This window comes from Rhodamnia argentea, chromosome 9 (assembly GCF_020921035.1).
Source record: "Rhodamnia argentea isolate NSW1041297 chromosome 9, ASM2092103v1, whole genome shotgun sequence".
Lineage (NCBI taxonomy): Eukaryota > Viridiplantae > Streptophyta > Magnoliopsida > Myrtales > Myrtaceae > Rhodamnia > Rhodamnia argentea.
In genome coordinates, this window is record NC_063158.1 from 8,113,173 (window position 1) to 8,132,104 (window position 18,932).

The following is an 18,932-nucleotide window of genomic DNA, read 5'->3' on the forward strand; positions in this document are numbered from 1 at the left end:
TCTATCAATGTTTAAATTTTTTTTATCTTCGAACTATCTTATCAAATTTAATTATAATCACCTATTCAGCCCTCTAAGTATAGCTTTAGCAAACAACATTTTCATTTTTTGGATTCACCATAAAATCGTGTGTAGGTGTAATTGTAGATTTAGGTGAAATTCGCATTAGATTGAATCGATTAAGGTGAATGCGGAGTCAAAACAACACGAGTGCGGTTCCAAAACAGGGGATTCTTTCCGTTTTTATGGCAGGCATCAATTAAGAAAGGCCTCCAAATCTTAACCGCCTCCAATGGCTCGCATTTCTTGCACGACAAACCATCCACGGGATCCACTCCTTGGCTCTGCCCGCTTCTCCATACTTCTGCTTCTTCTCTCTCTTCCTCCTCCGTCGCAAGCCTGCACGCACGCACGCACTGACACAAACAAACAAACAAACAAACAAACACATTCCTGGCACCTTCTCTGTAATCACAGCATTCCCACGAGCTTGACCAACCAATCCCTCGAACATGCAGACCAGCCCACGAACGACACACCCTCCTCACTGGTACTCGCCAGTCACCGGAATCTACTGCAGCAAACACCCTCCCGTCGATCTTCCTTCCGACCCAGTAGACGACGTGGCTTCCTACCTCTTCTCTCGCACCGCTGATGACGGCTCAACCGCCCTCGTCGATTCTTTGTCCGGCTCGTCCGTATCCTACTCGGAGCTCCGCTCTCTCGTCCAATGCATGGCTTCAGGGATTCGCAGCATGGGCGTCTCGCAGGGCGACGTCGTCCTGCTCCAATTGCCCAACTCCGTCTACTACCCTGTCGTCTTCTTGGGCGTCCTGTTCGCTGGCGGGGTCGTCACCACCATGAACCCGCTGAGCAGCGTGTCGGAGATCAAGCGACAGATTTCGGATTGCAATGTGCGTCTCGCTTTCACTTCCTCCGACAACTGCGAGATGTTCAAGGCGTTGGATGTTTCAGCCACTGCTGTGCCAGAGGACGTATGTTATGGTTCGAGAGATTGCGAGTTTGTGGATTTTCGCATGCTTTTGTCGAGAAAATTTGAATCTTTCCAGAGGCCCATCGTGAAGCAGCAAGATATGGCGGCGATAGTGTACTCATCCGGCACTACGGGCGTGAGCAAAGGGGTTGTTCTCACACATGGTAATTTCATCGCCATGTGCGAGCTCTTCGTGAGGTTCGAGGCCTCCCAGTACGAGTACCCGAGCTCCGAGAATGTGTATTTGGCTGTCCTGCCGATGTTTCACATATACGGCATGTCGCTCTTTGTCTTGGGACTGTTGTCGTTGGGGTCTACTGTGGTTGTGATGAGGAGGTTCGATCCCAACGAGGTGGTCAAGGCCATTGATAGGTATGGAGTCACCCATTTCCCCGTGGTTCCGCCCATATTGACTGCTCTGACCAGGACAGTGAAGTGTTCCGGTGGAAGTGGCTTGATGAGCTTGAAGCAGGTCTCTTGTGGGGCTGCTGCTCTCAGCAGGAAGACCATTGACGACTTTGTTCGGACTCTTCCTCATGTTGACTTCATTCAGGTAGGGATGATGAAACTTGCATTTCTCTAATTGTTTTCTCGGTTCTACATCTCTGCCATGCCCAATCAAGCCTACTAGTTTCTTTTCATTTCTAGGACACGCTGATTTCCCTGCTGGGGCTCTGCAAGAAATAAACTGAAGTTTAGTTTTTTTTTTTTCCTTTTTTTGGGTTTTCTTGGCATTCATTTGATCCGCAGACATTAAACAGCAGTTGAAACACTGAAATATGCTGGAAGTCTCGACTTCTTTTACCCTTTTTCCCATCACTTTTTAGATGGAAAATTTTAATTCTGAGTTGATTGAATTTGAACTTATTATAGCATCACTTGAGGAGCCGTGTTTGCATGTCGGGGGATCACAAGGATTTCTGCTGTTTAGGCATGTCCTGCCATTGATAATGTTGGTTAGCAGGGTTACGGCTTGACTGAGTCAACTGCAGTTGGAACCCGAGGCTTCAATACTGAGAAGTGTCCAAGATATTCTTCCATTGGACTTTTGGCTCCAAATATGCAAGCCAAGGTATTGGACTGCAAGACGGGATCCTTCTTGCCTCCAGGCAGCGGTGGCGAGCTTTTGTTACGAGGACCTGCAATCATGAAAGGTAAAATTATCTCTCTCTTTTTCTTTTTTGAATCTCTCATTCAACTCTCAAGCAGGTAGTAAGAAATTTGTTTTGCTAGATTTGTTTTAACTTCTGGAGAAGAACCACGTGCGTACTGATGTGCTCGAATTACTTTTGCAACTGTGGTACTGTGTCTGTCTATTAACTGCATAAATCTGTGAGTATAGGTTGTATATTACCTTCATGCTTAGAGTATTCTTCTAGTGTTTCTTTACTTCTTTCTGGCTTCTGGAGATTCCATAAGTGTGCTAGATTTGTTGGCCTTTCAGTTAAGAGCTCTTTTCACCTGATTTTCCTGCAAAACAAAGGGTGTGCAGGGTCTGTGTGCTTGTGTTACTTCCCTATTTCCTTTTAAAATAAGATATTCAAACTGCCCACAGTTTTTCAGGGTACTTGAATAATGTCGATGCAACTAGGTTAATGATCGATGAGGATGGATGGCTACATACTGGAGATATTGTTCATTTTGATCAGGATGGATTTTTACATATACTCGATCGAGTGAAAGAAATTATAAAATACAAGGGCTTTCAGGTAAAAGCTTTACAGTTAATGTTGATGGTTGTCACAGATTTGCTGATATATTGCTTTTCCTGGTGGCTTTTAGAGATAGGTCAGTTCTCTGCATTATGCTGTAAAGGGATGATGGTGCCCCAGTTTATATCTTCACTTCACCTGATTATATCAAAAGGAGATTATTACAGAACACAAATTCCTAAGAGATTATCAATTGCAATAAGCTCTTACATGGTCTTTGACAAATTTTATAATACTAGCTAACTTTGTGTGACATCTTATGCTGCCAACAGATTGCTCCTGCTGATCTCGAGGCTGTATTAATTACCCATCCTGAAATTGTTGATGTTGCAGTAACAGGGTAAGCGAGACTTCAATGCCCCCACCCTAACTTCCCCCTAAAAAAGTAACCTTGCAAGTTTGGATATGAAAATCGAGGGTAGAGTCAGTTCCTTCCCAGTGATATAGATTAAGCATCTCAGTTATCTCGCAGCTGAATTGTCTTAATTTTTTGTTTCTGGGAACTAGTATAGTCAAAAAAGATCAAAGAACCAATCCATCTTTGCTACGAAATATGTCCGTGACTGGAACGAAGTTTAATCATATGCTGTTTTAGTTGAATTTCTTTAGATGCCTTATTTTTCTCGTAATGTTGATCTGGTGATGTACCGTTACTTAGTTACTTTGTACCATACAGTGCCCTTGATGAAGAATCGGGTGAGATACCAGTGGCATTCGTGGTCAAGAGAATCGGAAGCGATCTTTCTGAGGAAGCTGTCGTGGACTACTTAGCTGCACAGGTTTCATCAAGTTAATTTGATGTCATCCCTCATGCACACATCCACAAACTAAACATTTCCCAAGTTCTGTCGCTTATAAAAGATAATAGCAGTATGAAATGATTTTTATAGTGGTAAACATACTTGACCAGGCTTCGTTCGTCTTTCTTGATGATCAAATGAACTAAGCTTTTCAACATACACATCTTTGTGCTTATAGGTTGCTCCCTACAAGAAAGTGAGAAAGGTAGTTCTTACCAATTCAATTCCGAAATCAGCTGCTGGAAAGATTCTTCGGAGGGAACTCAAGAAGTTGTTGACTTCTAGATTGTGAGGGCCATAATTTCTGGCTCTGATTCCTGAGCTGATAGCTGGGCAAGATAAGATGATATGATCTATTTCAATTTTGATGAGTCCTCCAAAAAATTGCAGTTCAATTATGATAGCCGCAAAAGATTAGAGAGTTCTGTGTTACTCGAGTTACCATTTGTTTCATTTTCTTGGAATAGGTGGCTTTAATATTAGCTATTGAGCGTCTCATCATTTTGTAGAAAGTTGCTCACACTTTTGTGTTGTTTTTCCATTGATTTTCCTGAAGGCTTTTTGTATGTACTTTCACTGCATAGTGGCAATCGTATGGTCGTCTTAAGAGAGTTATATCTCTGTGCTTGAATTTTATTGTAATAGACAACATGGATCACCGTCTTTGATCCTTGACAATTATTATTGAGCATACAGGAAGTGATCTCATTTTAGATACATTCTGTTTTCCTTTTACCTGTAGTGGAAGCCTCATCATTTTTCTCACCTGCTTGATTTGTCGTTGCCCCTTGGTATATTTAACTGAGTTGGATGATCGAAATACAGGCATTTTTCATGTTCTGTGTGGACTTAATGGGTATTAGACAATTTTTAGACAGCGATTTGCCAGTATCTCTCTATATTATTTCTTACTTGTGTTAGAATTTCATGATGGTCTAGGGCCTGCCATATCTTCTCTATATCTCCAGCTGACTTTCTCTTATATTATGGACATGGCAAAATTTATGCACTTTGTTATGCTGGTTCAGGTGACAATCTATTTACGAGTGGCAAACAATTATTACCGCATGTATTTAGGTCGAAGTTTAGTTAAGAACAATGACTTGACAAGGTCGTCACGATTCCTTTGTTTTGAACAGCGTGATTAATTTTTTTCTTGATATCACAAGTTCGTCACGTATAATGCACCGTCTTGTCTCCTAATTGCTTTTGTAATTAAATACGATTTTCTGCTATCATTCCTCTATGTTACAAATTGGATTGAAATTACACGGGGAAAAGTATATACATGCTGAGCACTCCCCTCTACTCTTGTTGAAGCGTGAAGGAAAAACAAATTGGGTGATGAAGTAGAGATGAAAAAAAAAAAAAAAACAAGAGAAAAATAGTAAAGGAGAAAATAGGGCATGAGGGACTAAGATCAATACGGGTGGTTTTTGTTTTTCCTGCCATGTAGAAAGTTTCAAGCTTTTGCTGCTTCCAATGGAGCACCAGTTTTGGTGGCAACTATTTGTTCCAAGAGGTCTCTGATCTTCAAGCCAATGATGGTTTGGAAGAGGCCTGTGCCATTGTTGCTCCCAGGGAAATCAGAGTGCTTGAGCATTTGCTGGGTGATCTCTCCATAGAACTTGGTGGAGAGGTTGCTGAGATGGCTCTCCACATATATCAGCTCATTTAGTCGGTCAAATTGCCCATCCATCTCCAACACAGACACCTGCAATTAGAGACCCCAAAAAAATGAAGTAGTCTTGTTCACCCTGCTTCTTTTTCCCTGTATATTCTTTGTACTGAAAATATACATTCCTGAGAGACAGACAGAGAAAGATCGACACAGACAGCCAGACAAACAACTAGGATCCAAACGAATTTCTAGGGAGAATTGAACCACAACTAGATTTGATTCATTCATTCAATTAATGAGAAAAACTTAGACAATGAAGATCCCACAATGTACAATATACAGAATGCATGGCCTCGATACGTTTTCTTTGCTGCTAAAATTCTTAGTTTTGGAGAACAAAACATGAAGAAATATATGGAAGCAAATGATTACCTCATGACCAAAATAAGTGTCAGGGCTGTAGAAGAAGTTGATGCCAGGGTAAGAGCAGGTGAGTTTCCTTCCACAAGGAACCCACGAGATTGTTGAGCCCTCATCGAAGAGGTAAACTGGTTTGAAGTACTTCACTCCTTCCTTCATTATCAGTTTCACTCTCAACACCTTCCCTTCGTTGTCGTCAGGAATGAGCTGGGTCAGCAACACTTCGATCACTGCATCTGCGTATTGCTTTTGTGGATCTGCAAGTTTTGACAAAAAGGCAAAGAATGCTGAAGAGTCAATAATAGCTCAGGTTTCCCCTTTAACAGGGAAAGACGAGCATGGCATCTACACGGATTATGGACGCTAATATTGACGTCTCGTGTGAATTTGTACCTAATATGCAACAATGGCATAGTATCAGCACTAGCATGAGAACAGAAAGTTCATAGTAATTTTTTTTTCCGAAGAAATTTAATCAACGAGAAAATGGGTGTTATTTTTACCTATGTAAGCATCAAAGTCTGGCTTTCTGGCCTCAATGCTAGCTTTGATGCTTTCAAGACTGTGTCCTCTCTCAGCCATGTCCCTCTGCAATTTTTGTCATAGTTTTTTTTTTTTTTCTCATCAGAAAATGAATCATGCATTCTCAGGCTGTCCATTGTGAGAGCCCAAAAATTCAGATATCAGCAGATTCGTGCTACCTGAATCTTCCAAGCAAACTTGACATCATTGCTTATGTCCAAGTAAATACTGAAGTCCAGCAAGTCCCTCACTCGTGGGTCAAACCTGCAAATTCCCCCAGTTTGTCACAATGATTAAATTTGTGGGTCTAGACTTAACCAGTGATGAAGCTCCGTTGCTTAATAGGCCAAGCTCATGAGGGAAGTTCTTGTTTATGCTTCCAGGTCAAAGGTGGTCGATGCCTAGTACTTCCATGGAAGACATGGCCCAGTGTATGGCCCAGCTATTAAAGAAAAACGGAAAGATTTGATTTAATCGATTTGATAAGTTTTAAGAATTGATTTTTGTAATTTTTTAAAATTTTAGGATTCAACTTCTTTTTTTGACAAGTTTTAAGATTTAATTATACTTTTTAAAATTTTTACGACTTAATTACACTATTGATGACAAGTTTTAAGATTTCCAACACAATTATCCCTAAGTGTAATAAGTAAAAAAAAAATGTGAAGCATATCAAAGCATTTTTTTTAATCTCCGAAGAGGAGGATATAGCAAAACTATTAACAACAAACACATAAACCGATAGTAACACTGGTCTATCTAATTTTTTTCCCGGTCTATCCCGAAATTTTCTAACTCTCAAACTACTCACGAAATCTTATTCCTCTCTAAGAAGTAAGAACTAGTCCATGTAACACCAATTTGAAAATTCTTTTCTTTCTCTACTACATGATAAGAAGTGGATATTCCCAATTCCCCTGACTAGGAGACAGATAAGTAACATACATTGGGTGCAAACCCTCGATGACAAGGATCTTGGGCGGCACGATGAGCTCTGGCGGGTCGAGGTGGCCGGTAATGTGGTTGTAGATGGGCTTCTCGACTGCCTTGCCTTCCTTGAGCGCCTTGACCTGCTCGTACATCAGGTCAAAGTCATTGGCCCGCGGGTCGAGCGCAGTGACACCCTTCTCCTTCCTCCCTGTCCTGTCCAGGGCGTGGTAGTCATCCAGGCATATCACAGTCGTCGTGTCACTAATGAGGGTGTTGGAGTCCGGGTTCCCGCCCTTGGGGGGCCCGGCCCCCCCTCCGAACACGCTTGTCAGCCTCCTCATGAAGGTGCTCTTCCCGCACCCGGAGTCGGCGGCCAGGCCGATCACCAGCGTGTCATCGCTGCCGCTGCCGCCGGTCGCGGAGCAAATCAACACACAGGGCGATGATGGGTGGTTCTGGACGATGACCCCTCCTCTCTTGGTCATCATGGCTCTATTGCCATAAGTGCAGAAAAGGACCTGATTCTGGTGGAAGCCAAAGCTTCCCAACTGGACTGTGTGGACTGTGCACACTGCCATTTCTTGAATACGATGTGATGATGTTTCTCTTTGCCCTTCTCTGAGGAAATTTTGGCAGTGATTAAAATCACTGAGATGGAGAGAGAGAGAGAGAGAGAGAGAGAGAGAGAGAGAGAAGGGCAAGATGATTTATAGAACATGTGGTCGGGCAACCGGAAAGAATCAGCTTGTTTTCTTGGACAGGACGTGAGATGGGTGCTGCTTTCTGGGATTCAAGAAACCGAAACCGGAGGAGGTTAAGGTTGATGGAAAAACGTAGGCAGTTTTTCGAGAGGGAATGAAAAGAAACAAAGGGTTTTCTTTCGTTGTTGTTGATGATGAAGCGTGACATGTCTTTTAGCTTATGGGATTCTGTGACTACCCCTAGTTTTGGACAAATTGGGAGGTGATTTTGAGGTGGCAATGGGGCATGGATGTCCTGGAAAATCCCCGGACGATGGGTTAAAACTGTCCTAAAATGATTAGTGAAACACGAGGCTGTTCTAATCTCATTTCTTCTTCTTCTTCTTCTTCTTCTCCACTTTTCTCTGCTGGGGAGATGGAATTGGGTGTTCTGTGATTGGGCAAAGGGCATGGAGAAGCATGGTGGCTATTTGTTTCGGTTTGGGATTGTTCAGTCCGGGGGGGTGGGATGTAGGAAGGTGTGGAATGGAGGAGATGTATAGCCCATTGTTAGAGAAGATTCACAATCACAACATGAATTCTCGGATTTCGATTTCGATTTATAAACGAACATGTCATGTGCGTGAGCATGAATTTATGTGTACTAAACGACACGATAGGACACGACCAATTTGTTCATATAATCATTTGCGACATGTCGTATCACTCAATATATCAATTATAATAGATCTATCGTCACTTTCGATAATAGACAGACCTTATCAGATTGAACGATGGCTTAAGCATTTCATTTGAGAATTCGTAGTTTTTGTCCATGCCCACAAATTTCATTTGAGCCAATGTTGTGTTGCATCATGTTCAAGAGGAAAGGAAAGGGAGAGGCAACTTTGCTTCACAGACGCTCCAAAAAGTGAGCATTTTCTTAGGATTTGGTCATTTGGTCCAATGGATTCATGGAGCTTTATGTAGCATGTATGCAATCACGAGTTTTGAAGAATAGGGACTGTCCCCACTAATCATTGAACATTAGAATAGTACTTCTAGTATATCTATAATCTAATTTATTGGACGAAGTAAGTCGACCATTTACACGGTTATATCCTATTTAACAAATGAAATGGTAAATATAATGTATGTACATGCCCGCAATCAGGTTATCAATGCATGTCATATTTGCCGAGTTTTTTCGTATACATTTTACATTATTTATCATAATGGATTGACTGAGTGGTTAAACGCTTGATTTGAATGTAGCAAATTTTCTATTTAAATCACAGTGTCAGCCACTTATATCAATTTCCGGGGGCCACGCCCGCCACCCCATGGGTGGAGGTTGAGCCGTATGGATTAGTCGAGTAGCAAGGTTTTTTCTAGTATTTCATTTTACTGAAAAGAAAATCAATTGAGCTTATTTTGGAAATGTTTGTTCATAAGAGAAATGAAAACAAGAAAGCATATCTTAATGTGCAATGCTTATTCTAATCTAAGGTAATTGGTTTCTGCAACTTAAACAAAGATGGGCAAAAAAGCACACAGGATTAACAATTGTTGGATCCGGAAAGTAGCAAAATGCGGGTTGGAATTCTCTTACTAATATAATATTATTTTTCTTATCTGTGCTTTTTTATAAAAAAAAAGAGTAAAAACAAATGTGAATTTGTGGGGTCCACATCAGCCATCAACCCGGTTTCTTGCTTGTCCAGCTTTCCTGGACCCCTCCTCTCGCTCTTCGGTCTGGTTTTGGAGGCATTTTGCTGGTTTTCTTAGGTGGAGTTGACCAGAATTCTTCAAAATAAACTAATTTATTATCTACATAGTGCGACTCCCACATATTTTAACTTCAAAGCACTTAATCATGCTTTGCATTTTAATTATGGTTATATAGAATGTGCTTATCGCATTTTAGGTCGGTGTCCACGTCAAAAAACGAGGAAAAATTATCCAACCAATCATAATTTTTTTTGAATAGATGCCGCTTCAGTTTTAAAACTTGTCAATTTTCATCAATTTAGCCTTAAACAACGACACAAAATTATAGTTGTTTGGGGTGAATTTTCACCTAAAATAGCCAACGTTGCGGTTTGATATTGTCGGCCGTTCTATGACTGAGCGGACTACATTGGAATGTTGCACAAGGTGTAAGACTAAGTTGGCTAAATTGATAATTTTTAGGACTAAAGTCGCATCCGTATAATAAGTTTAGGACTGATTGAGTAATTATCTTCTTCCTATCGTCCCTCTTTCCTCTTCTACGGCATCCACTAATTCAACTTCCCTCTCTTTATTGAGTTCATCATAAACCCATAAAGAAAAATAAGTTTGAGGCAAACGCTCCACATTTGCATTTAGATTTCTCCTCCTACCATTGATTTCCCTCAACAATAGTCCAAAACTATAGACATGGGCTTTGTAAGAAATACTGTGCATGTCCGTGTAAAATAGATCGGGTGCCACATATACCTAGGATCCTCTTGCAACAATCAACCATATAATTTTGCAAGCCCAAAGTTAGAAACTTTTGGAGTAAAATTCTAGTTTGGAAGAAGGTTGTGAGGCTTGATGTTAAATGTAGTTTGCATGTTGCATCCCCAATGCAGATATTCCATTTCCATAGCCACAGCAAGAGGGATCGCATAGTTGGGGGACATATGAAGCATGGAAAATCATTAATATAGCATCGCGAAGCATGCATGATGAGACAAGGGATATGATTGGGAGGTGATTTTGAGGTGGCAATGGGAGGGGGGGCATGGATGTCCAAGAAAATCCATGGACGATGGGTTAAAACTGTCATAAAATGATTAGTGAAACACAAGGCTGTGCGAAACTCATTTCTTCTTCTTCTTCTTCTTTTGAACTTTTCTCTGTTTGGGAGATGGGATGGGGTGTGTGTTGATGAGGTGATGGCCATGTTTCTTTCTGTGATTGAGCACAGGGCATGGATAATCATGGTGGCTATTTGTTTCGGTTTGGGATATTCGGTATGGTTTTTATGTTCTTGTCTGAATTTTGACGTTTGGAGGCATTTGCTGGTTTTCTTAGGTGAAGTTGGCCAGAATTCTGAGAATTGCAATCTCGTGGGTGGTTCTCATCATCACTTCTCCCACTTCGTTACACAAACAATTTTCCATAGCCATGTGTCATGGCCAATCGATCTAGCACTAACTTGCCCGTGCGATCTTAGGAATTTCTTCCCAAGTCAGCCTTTGTGAGTGTGTCAGCCTTTCCTTGCTCACGCTCACAACGATCGTAGAGAGAGATACTAGAAAAGCTCTTGAATGTATTCACTTGTGAATGAGATATAGAGGGATCTCATTGATCTAATGGTGGAGATTATATCTTCCCGATACCTATCTACACGAATGTATTACAAGAATCTGTAATTCCCTTATTGGTGGCCCCTAGGATCATTCTAAAATATTCAATGACATCCTAGGAGATTCATCCAATCTCTCTTGTAAGATCACGGTCCACAGAGCATAAAAAACCTCTGGATCTGTGCATATCTCCCAAACCGTGTCACATGCACATAACTTCTAGGGAACAAGTATCAAAATTTCATAAACTTATTATACCCAAGTTAATCTTAAACTTTTCAGTTGTGCTCATTTAGTCATTAACATTATTACATTTTGTCAATTGAGTCCATTTGGCCAATTTAGATCGGAAATCACGAACATGAATGTCAAAAATCCTACGTAAAACAATTGGTGCTCACGTGGGTATTTTTATTTATAATATTTTAACATTTTTATAATTTTTCTTTGTTTCCTTTCTTTTCTCTTTCCCTTTTCTTTCTACTGGTTTGGCCAAAGGCCACAGGCCAGGGCAGCTTCGTCGAGTGTCGGTCGGGCAAGGAGGGCCCTCGCCGGCCACTGGCGAAAAGAGAAGAGAGAGAAAAAAGAAAAAAAAAAATAAAAAAATAAAAAAAGATTTGCACGTCAGCACCAGCATGGTAGGATTGCATACATCCACGTCAACGATTTTCGGCCTAAATTGATTAGATGAACTCAATTGGCAAAATTTGAAAATTTTAAGACTAAATTGACACAATTAATAGGATTTGGACTTTTTTTATACTAAAACCAATTAAACTAATATCTATATAGTGCGATTCCACACAATTCAACTTTAAAATACTTTATCATGCTTCACATTTAAATTATTGATACATAGAATATGTTTATCGCATTTTAGGTGAGTGCGCACATTGAAAAATGATGCTCGGATGCCGCAAAAAAACTGCGCTAACAACTTCTACAACATCATACCACACGTGATAGCTGCTTAATGTTGTCGTGAATGGTCAAACTACAGCTTGTCTTTATGATTTTGACGATGAATCCATAATGAAATACTTAGCAAATATACAGCCGGCCAGATTGGTGGGCAATGATATAATATTGAATGGGTCGTGGATGTTAAGAATATCCATTGGCTTTCCGGACAATGAATAATGTATAAAAATTAATGACAGAAATATATTTCAATCATTGTCCACAAAAATTTTTAGGCATAAATGATTGTTGATAATGAAAATATTTGTTATTAACTATATTTCAAGTGATATAAGCAAACATTTTTAGGAAAATATTTTTCAAATTATTAATTTTTCTCGAAATAAAAGGAACTTTAATGAGATATAAATAGAAAAGAAGAAGAAGAAGAAGAAGAAGAAGAAGAAGAAGAAAGATCTATTTTTCATGAGAAAGAGTGTCCAACTAAAAATACATCATGCGAAACCGGCAGTGCCAGGCATCCGTTGGACGACGTGATGAATTTCTCTTCGGAAGGTATCGAATCCGGCAGTGCCATTTCGCTAAAAACCGCCTCGACCATATCAAATAAGACCAACGGTGTAACGATTTGGCCGTGGACGTGCGCACGAGCGCACCAACAGATGAAATTTTGGAAGACCACTTGATGGCCTAATCTTTTGTTATGCCAAGAAGGGAAGATATTGCCGATGTTCTTCCAGGAATTGCTCCTCAAGCTATAAATCTGCGCTTGAGAAAAATGACGGTGTGGGTGCGTTTCAAACTTGTAATCTACGTAGACCACTTTGAAATCATCGAGATGGCCACTAAGAGGATTGAATCCAAAAGCAATCAATCCTGATGCCCGACAGTGATGTTGAGGAACGACCGTGCACTCATGGATTGATGGGTTCCATATAATTGTATCGGAAAGATTGGGGTTGTCTTTGTGATAAACGGATAAACAAAGGACCCCATTGCATGAATCGACGACGTCGTATCCACCGGGATGATCGAACGAAGGATTAAAATGAGATGACTCCAGGTGATGCGAGCAGTAGATCCCAATTCTGGAGGAATTGTTGTCGTCGTACTTGAGAAGACCGATGGTCCGGAATTTCGACGATCGATCGAGATGGGCTTTGATGGAACAGGGGCCGGTGAGTAGGGATTTCCAAGATTTGGACACGCACCGGAACCGAGCTAGCGATTTCACCGGAAGCCGGGATAAGATGTCTATTGTTATGTCGTCCGGGAAGGTTGTCATCTTCCTTGCGCTCCTTGAAACGCACTATTGGTTCGGATTGGATATAAATGATGATGAACTACTTTGCATGTAACGATGTTTTCAACCTCATTTGGATGTTCTTTCAGCTTTTCCTCTTGTCCTGTTATTATGAAGACGATTGCAAGCATTACTGGAGAATAATCCGGGTTATTGATAACCACGATTACATCGCCAGAGTTTCATCCCCTAAGCATATTACCAAGACGCGAATAATAAGACACGTTGCAAAGTCCACCGCATTGCTCTCGTCTTCTGTGTTATAATGTAAGTTGACGTTGTGATATTGTATAACCAGCCATTTCTTGTCCCGTTGGCAAAAATCAATTTAGAATTTGATCTCCTTGATAAAGATAAAGGTTTTGCCACACACACACAAAAAAAAAAAAATGGTCGAATGTGTAAAATCGTCTCCTTTACGAGTAAGACCGTTGATTTAGAATGCTCCGTTGTCACGGTATGAGCCATTGGCTCTAGCTCAAGAACCGCGTCATGTGCTATATACCAACTCTACCAACGCAAAGAAGTGCACGCTTAGTGTAATTAATTAGATAGTAAAGCGCCGTCCTTAGAGATTTCTCTCCAGACAGTTCCAAACCTCTCTTTCCACAGTCGATAGTAGTTTTTTTTTTTTTTTATAACCAAGATGTCCCGCGGCCGGCGAGCTTGCGCTCAAATCAACGGTGGAGCACGACTAGTCCTCGGGGGCAACTGCAAGACCCCACCACCACAGCACGGTCGATAGTAGTTCTCACCCGAACAATAGAAGAATCATGCATGCGGTCGAGATTTCTCTTACAAGCGAAAGATTATAGCCTCAAGTTACTATTATTATTTTTTGCGGTCGAAATTATTGCCCGAGTCAACACCTTGATTTTTGCCGGCAAATGGAACATGCAATTTTTTTAAATAAATAAAAAGAAGTAGTATTAGAAGTAAAAATAATAAAATTAACAACAACAAGAATACTTATAATAAGAATAACGCAAAAAGTTGTTACATGTTATTGGTTCCAGAGCCATCCAGGTTCCATCTAACTAGAACTTACTTGTCGGAGCAGGTTCTTTAATTTTTTGAAATCTGCAATCTATCTTACATACCATGAAACCTGGAATTGGACAGGTTTCCTATATATTCGGTTTTAGGTTTTACTCCGAAATCATGCTCACTCTTACAAACCGGCCCTATCTCACCAGTCTCTTCTCTCTCTCTCCATCTCTATCATTAGTGGTAACACTTCCCAACCTCTCTTTCTTCGATTCGATCACCAACTGAGGCTAAGAATTGGCTCTGATTTCTAAAGACATTGGAAGTTACAGTTTTTTTAGGTCGGAAATGTGATGATGTGGGAAAAATCACTCTTCAAGCCAAGTTTCTTTTTTTTTTTTTTTGGGTCAGACAACTCAAGTTGATTGGTGAATTTCACTGGTGTTAACTTGCGAGTCTTTTGAAGTTCTTGTAAAGATCTTTTTATCTGTTGAAGGTTTAGAGAAGAATTCATTTACACTATCTAACAAGGTGGTGCTAAATTTAGTAAATTAAGCTAACAAAAAAAAGGGTCTATTTGTAACTTGTGCAATCAATGTTGCCCGCAACCGCATATGCGACTTACTCTTTGGAGCTCCAAATATATTACTGCATTTTTCTTTTCTTTTCTTTTCTTTTTAACTGTTTTTACCTTTTTTTCTACTCGACTTTTGCGCTTATGGAAAACCCATTAATCGAACTTCCTATTGCACAAAGATTGAAAGTTGTTTATGGAAATATTTTATGGAACTCCCTGTTGATTACACCGATATAGTTTATTCGTTTTAGTTTCATTGTTGAAGGTTTACAGGAGAACTCATCGAGACTATCCAACACGTGGTACTGAAGTTTTATTGTCACCTGCGATCGGGGGTGAGCAACGAGAACCGATCGAACCAGACCAAACCGGCCGGTTTTGGGCGGTTTTCGAGAGGACATGTCAGATAGCACCAAGGGCACATCTCCAAGTAATCATCTCCCTTTGGCAATTTCCCAGAAAGCGTTCCACTGAAATTCCACCAAAAACACTTGGCGCAAATTCGCCCAATCTAACATCAACTAGTATATTGCTGATTGAGAATATATCTAGAATCTAATCATTCATCAAGATCACGTGTTTATTTATTTTTTTTAGCATTGTGGTTTGGTTGATTTTGCCGTAGTGCTGGCGCCCATCTATCACAAGAAACATATAACATCACAAAACAATTAAAGCAGTATGAGCCTTAAACGAGGGAAAATATTAACGCCCCACATATTTTAACTTTAAAGGACTTTTATCATGCTTTGCGTTTTGATTCCGGTTATATATAATGCGTTTATAGCATTTCAGGTGGGTGTGCACATTGAAAAGCAAGGGAAAATTATCCAATCAATCTTAAATCTTATGCACAGATGCTACTTCAGTTTTAAAACTTGTCAGTTTTCGCCAATTTCTCCTTAAACCATTTCACAAAATTCTAGTCCTTTTGGTCAATTTTCAACGGAAATAGCTGACGTGATGGCTTGGTATCGCCGGTCATTCTATGACCGAACGGACTACATTGGAATATCGTACAAAGGTGTAAGATTAAGTTCCCAAGATTGATAACCTTTAGGACTAAAGTAGAAAACCGTATGATAAGTTTAGGACTAATTGAGTAATTTTCCTAGACAGTGATTTTGGCATGCACCATGCAAAAGAAATCGGCGGCAAAGAAATTGCACGGGCAACTTATATAACAACATATCACTCGTGACTTCTGCCTAACGTTGTTGTGAATGGTCAAGCTACGGCTTGTTTATATGATCTTGACTATGAATACGAAATGATATGCTTGGTAAATATACTGCGGGCCAGACTGGTGGGCAATGATGCATCACTTAATCCGGCGCGGATGCTAAAATACTTTGTCGGACATGGAGCATGTCCCTACTGAAACCACATTTATGAACTCCCAAACTCCAACCCTAATCTCTAGTTACAACAGAAACCAAACTCTCTGTATAATTGACCAATCGGCTGCTACAATACGCCTCCACTCCAACTTTAAATTCTTCGAATTCCCTTCTCCTTGTGTCGTATGAAACCACGTAGCTAGTTAGACTCAATCGCAACTCACAATAGAAGCTCTTGACGAAGAGAACTTCTCCGGAGCTCGCGGCTCCGAGCGGCCAACACTGCAAAAATCCATCCATCAACACGGTGGTCGTGTACAGCTTGGCCCAAGACTCGGTGACCCCGAACTCTTTCATGGTCCACACTTCGTAACACTGCGACGAGGGGTTCTGTACGATTAGAGATAGGCATCCCTCGAACAAAGTGATGAATTTCTCCTCGGAGGGCATCGAATCCGGTAGAGCCATTTCGCGGAAAACCTCCTCGACCATATCGAATGAGACCAACGACGCAACGATTTGGCCGTTGACGCGAGCATGAGTGCCCCAACAAATGAAATTTTGGAAGATCACTTGATGGCCTAAGTTTCTGCCCAGCCAAGAAGAGAAGACATTGCCGATTTTCTTCCAGGAATTGCTCCTCAAGCTATAAATCTGCGCTCGAGAAGAATGGCAGTCTGTGCGCGCTCCAAAGTTGAAATTTATGTTGACCACTTTGAAATCATCAAGATGGCCACTAAGAGGATTGAATCCAAAAGCAATCAATCCCGATACACGACAGTGATGTTGAGGAACGACCATGCATTCATGGATTGACGGGTTCCATAAAAATATATCTGGAAGACCGGGTTTGTCTTTGTAGTAAACGGATAAACAAAGGATCCCATTACATGAATCGACGACATTATATCTACTGGGATGACCGGACGAAGGATTAAGATGAGATAGCTCACGGTGATGCGGACGGTAGACCCCGATCCTGGAGGAATTGTTGTCGTCATACTTGAGAAGACTGACAGTACGGTATTTCGACGATCGATCGAAATGGGCGTTGATGAAACAGGCGCCGGTGAGCAGGGATTTCCAAGATTTGCACACGCACCGGAACCTAGCCACTGATTTCACCGGCAGCTGGGATAAGATGTCTGTGGTTATGTCGTTCGGGAAGCTTGCCATCTTCCTCGTGCTCTCAAAACATACCTTGAAACGCACTATTGGTTCGGATTAGATATAAATGATGATGAACTACTTTGCATGTAACGATGTTTTGAGCCTCATTTGGAGGTTATTTCAGCTTTTCTTCTTGTCCTGTTATTATGAAGACGAATAGAACATTGCAAACATTACTCAAGAACAATTCCGTTTATTGATATCCACGATTACATCGGCGAAGTTCCTCCCCACTAACAAAGCAAGTTATCAAGATGCGAACAATAAGACACTTTGCAAAGTCCACCGCATTGCTCTCGTCTTCTGTGCTATATTGTAAGTTCATAGTGTGATATTGTATAATCAGCCATTTCCCGTTTTGTTGCAAAAACCAATTTAGAATTCAATCTCAGCTTGATAAAAATTAAGGTTTTGCGAAAAGAAATGGTTGAATGTGTAAAATCATCTCTCTTATGAGTAAGACCGTTGATTGAGAGTGCTCGGTCGTCACGGTGTGAGCCAATGACACCAGCTCAAGGACCGCGTCATGTATTATACCAACTCTACTAATGCAAAGAAGTGCACGCTCAGTATGTTAATTAGAGCGAAAATTTCAAATAGGGGCCTCGAATGTCATCATTTTCTCAAATAAAGATATGAAATGAATCTTATTTCAAATAAGTGTGTGAAGTGCCATCATTTTCTCAAATAAGGGTCTGAGGTAAATTTTGTTTCAAATGAGAGCATGAAGAGGTTATATCGGTCTCAAAAAAGGACCCGACATCACCGGTTGGTTAAGGGCATTTTCGTCCTTTAATTTTTCTTTAATTTTTTTTTTATGTTTTTAAACTCAAAAACGAAAACACAAAAAAGGAAAAAGAAAAAACCCTTAGCCAGTATTTTTTTAATTAAAACAACTAGTTTTCTAATATAATTTAACTAAAATTTAGGTTAAAATCACTTTTGAACAAAAATGCCTTGACAAATTGGAATAATTAGCCGGTTGGCGAGGTGAAAACCTTATTTGAAACAGTCCCGGTCACTTCGGACTCTTATTTAAAACAAACTCTACTAAAGGCCCTTTTTAAGTAAATGGGAAAAATTATCAAAAAAGTCTTAAACCCAATGCACTTTTGCCAATTTAGACTTAACCTTTGAATTTTGTCACTTTAGTCATAAACCTTTTACATTTGTGCCAATTCGGTTCTAAATCTTCTTTTTATTTCAATTCAGTCCTAAACCTCCTGCATTTGTGCTAATTTAATCCATTCGATCAACTTTGCCCCGGTGACACTGATGTGGATAATTTTTAATAATAATTTAATATTATTTAATTATATTTATTTTTTTCTTTCTCTTTCCTTTCAATTTTTCCAATTCAGTTTTAAATTATATCAATTTTGCCAATTTAACCTAAACTTTTGCAGACAATTCAATGTAGTTCTTATGGTCAATATAGCCGACATGGCGGTTCAATTATCGCTGGCCGTTCTATGATTGAGCGCACTATATTGAAATTCCGCGCAAAGGCGTATGAATAAATTGGCAAAATTAATAACTTTTAGAACTAAAATAGTGTTTGTGCAATAAGTTTATGACTGATTAATTAATTTACCTGAACAATGACATTGGCAGGCA

The 18,932-nt window shown here is 40.2% G+C and overlaps 3 protein-coding genes across 3 annotated transcripts; 1 reads left to right on the top strand and 2 right to left on the bottom strand.

Moving 5' to 3' along the window:
• The first annotated feature begins 221 nt into the window (after positions 1–221).
• On the top strand, positions 222–4,337 carry LOC115744451 (4-coumarate--CoA ligase-like 6). Its single transcript, XM_030679636.2, has 6 exons — positions 222–1,547; positions 1,959–2,148; positions 2,558–2,703; positions 2,979–3,046; positions 3,383–3,485; positions 3,685–4,337. Exons 1-6 carry the CDS (start codon positions 513–515, stop codon positions 3,796–3,798), a joined length of 1,656 nt encoding a protein of 551 aa, XP_030535496.1. The 5' UTR covers positions 222–512; the 3' UTR covers positions 3,799–4,337.
• Positions 4,338–4,713: 376 nt separating this feature from the next.
• On the bottom strand, positions 4,714–7,545 carry LOC115744356 (phosphoribulokinase, chloroplastic-like). The gene is made up of 5 exons (XM_030679476.2): positions 7,015–7,545; positions 6,249–6,333; positions 6,051–6,135; positions 5,560–5,804; positions 4,714–5,220 (listed from the first exon to the last, which is right to left on the bottom strand). The coding sequence occupies exons 1-5, from the start codon at positions 7,485–7,487 to the stop codon at positions 4,969–4,971; spliced, it is 1,140 nt and encodes a 379-aa protein (XP_030535336.2). The 5' UTR covers positions 7,488–7,545; the 3' UTR covers positions 4,714–4,968.
• An 8,672-nt stretch (positions 7,546–16,217) lies between these two features.
• Positions 16,218–17,321, bottom strand: LOC115744357 (F-box protein At3g07870-like). The gene has a single exon (XM_030679477.1). The coding sequence runs from the start codon at positions 17,319–17,321 to the stop codon at positions 16,218–16,220; it is 1,104 nt and encodes a 367-aa protein (XP_030535337.1).
• Between the last annotated feature and the right edge of the window lie 1,611 nt (positions 17,322–18,932).